A 1,166-nucleotide genomic window follows, 5' to 3' on the forward strand; every position below is an offset into this window, starting at 1 on the left:
CTTCAGAGGCGCAAACGGATGGGCCTGGCTTGCTCGGCAGCGCCTCATCGCTCTTTTAAGTACACTGAGCGGGGCCCGCGTTGAAGTAGAAGCTGTCGGGGGGCGCGCAGCCCGGAGTGCCAGTGTAGTCCGAAGGAACAGAGCCCGTTCCAGGGCGACCCAGTCGGGAGCCTGGGGACCGAGCTCGCATTGTGGGAAGAACCCCACTTCTTCCCAGGGACGCCAGTCCCAGGACGGTCGAGGCGTTGGGGCAGCCACCGTGTCCTCCACGGGGAGACCCCGTCGCGGAGAGGGCGCGCGGTCCCAAACAGTCTCGGGGCGCCGAGCGGAATCAGGCAGACCCGGGGGCGCAGAGCCCCCATCACCCTTCGTGCGGCAGAGAGGCCAGAGGAGCGAACCTTCCGAGGCCGCAACCCATGCCCAGGTTGGGGGCGCCTGCCCGGTGAATCCTCCTGGCCCGCTGGGCGGAGAAGAGCGACACCGAAGCCGGCAGGAGGGGAGCACTTCAAGGCCAGCGGCTGCAGAGGATGGGCGCCTGAGTGGCTCCGAGTGCAGCGCGGCACGGGAAGGCGAGGCGAGCTTTGCTGAGTAGGCGCCAGGGGATCCCGAAGTACAGCCTGCCCCCGGGAAGATGGCCCGGCCTGGGCAGCGTTGGCTCGGCAAGTGGCTTGTGGCGATGGTCGTGTTGGTGTTGTGCCGGCTCGCCACGCCGCTGGCCAAGAACCTGGAGCCCGTGTCCTGGAGCTCCCTCAATCCTAAGTGAGTAACTTATCGGCTCTGGTCCCTAGGGGTGGGAGACACTCCTTCGAGGTGAGGCTGTGCGCCCCCGAGTGCGCGTGGGGAGGTGTCGGAGGAGGAGCGGCGCCCCATTAGGTCTACTCGAGAGGGTCGCAGCAGGCGGATCTAGGGAGTACGTGTGCTCCAGAGCCGACCCGAGAGCTGGGTGGGAGCGAGAACGCAGCCCCCTCCGGAGCCCCTGGGAACGTGATGGTTTTAGTCCGAAGCCGATTCGGGGTCGAGCTTGACCTGGGCTGAGGACGAGGTAGGAACACCGGTTCCTCATACGCTTAACTGTGAAGGGAACGGTGCTCGGGACCCGGTGCCTGTGGCTAGTAGCAAGCAGCGCCCGCATCTCTACTGTGGTTTCTCCCATTTTCAATTCTCTT

General features: G+C 65.9%; 1 protein-coding gene across 1 annotated transcript in view; it reads left to right on the top strand.

Moving 5' to 3' along the window:
- Window positions 1-618: 618 nt before the first annotated feature.
- The window catches only part of Efnb1 (ephrin B1), a 12,612-nt gene continuing 12,064 nt past the window's right edge, over window positions 619-1,166 (top strand). Inside the window, exon 1 of the mRNA XM_010632175.3 lies at window positions 619-759. Within this exon, the coding sequence (XP_010630477.1) occupies window positions 632-759 (128 nt within the window). The 5' untranslated portion in view covers window positions 619-631. The remainder of the gene's footprint in view (window positions 760-1,166) is intronic.

Source organism: Fukomys damarensis, unplaced genomic scaffold (genome assembly GCF_012274545.1).
Source record: "Fukomys damarensis isolate Sample0158 unplaced genomic scaffold, DMR_v1.0_HiC HiC_scaffold_39, whole genome shotgun sequence".
Taxonomy (NCBI): Eukaryota; Metazoa; Chordata; class Mammalia; order Rodentia; family Bathyergidae; genus Fukomys; species Fukomys damarensis.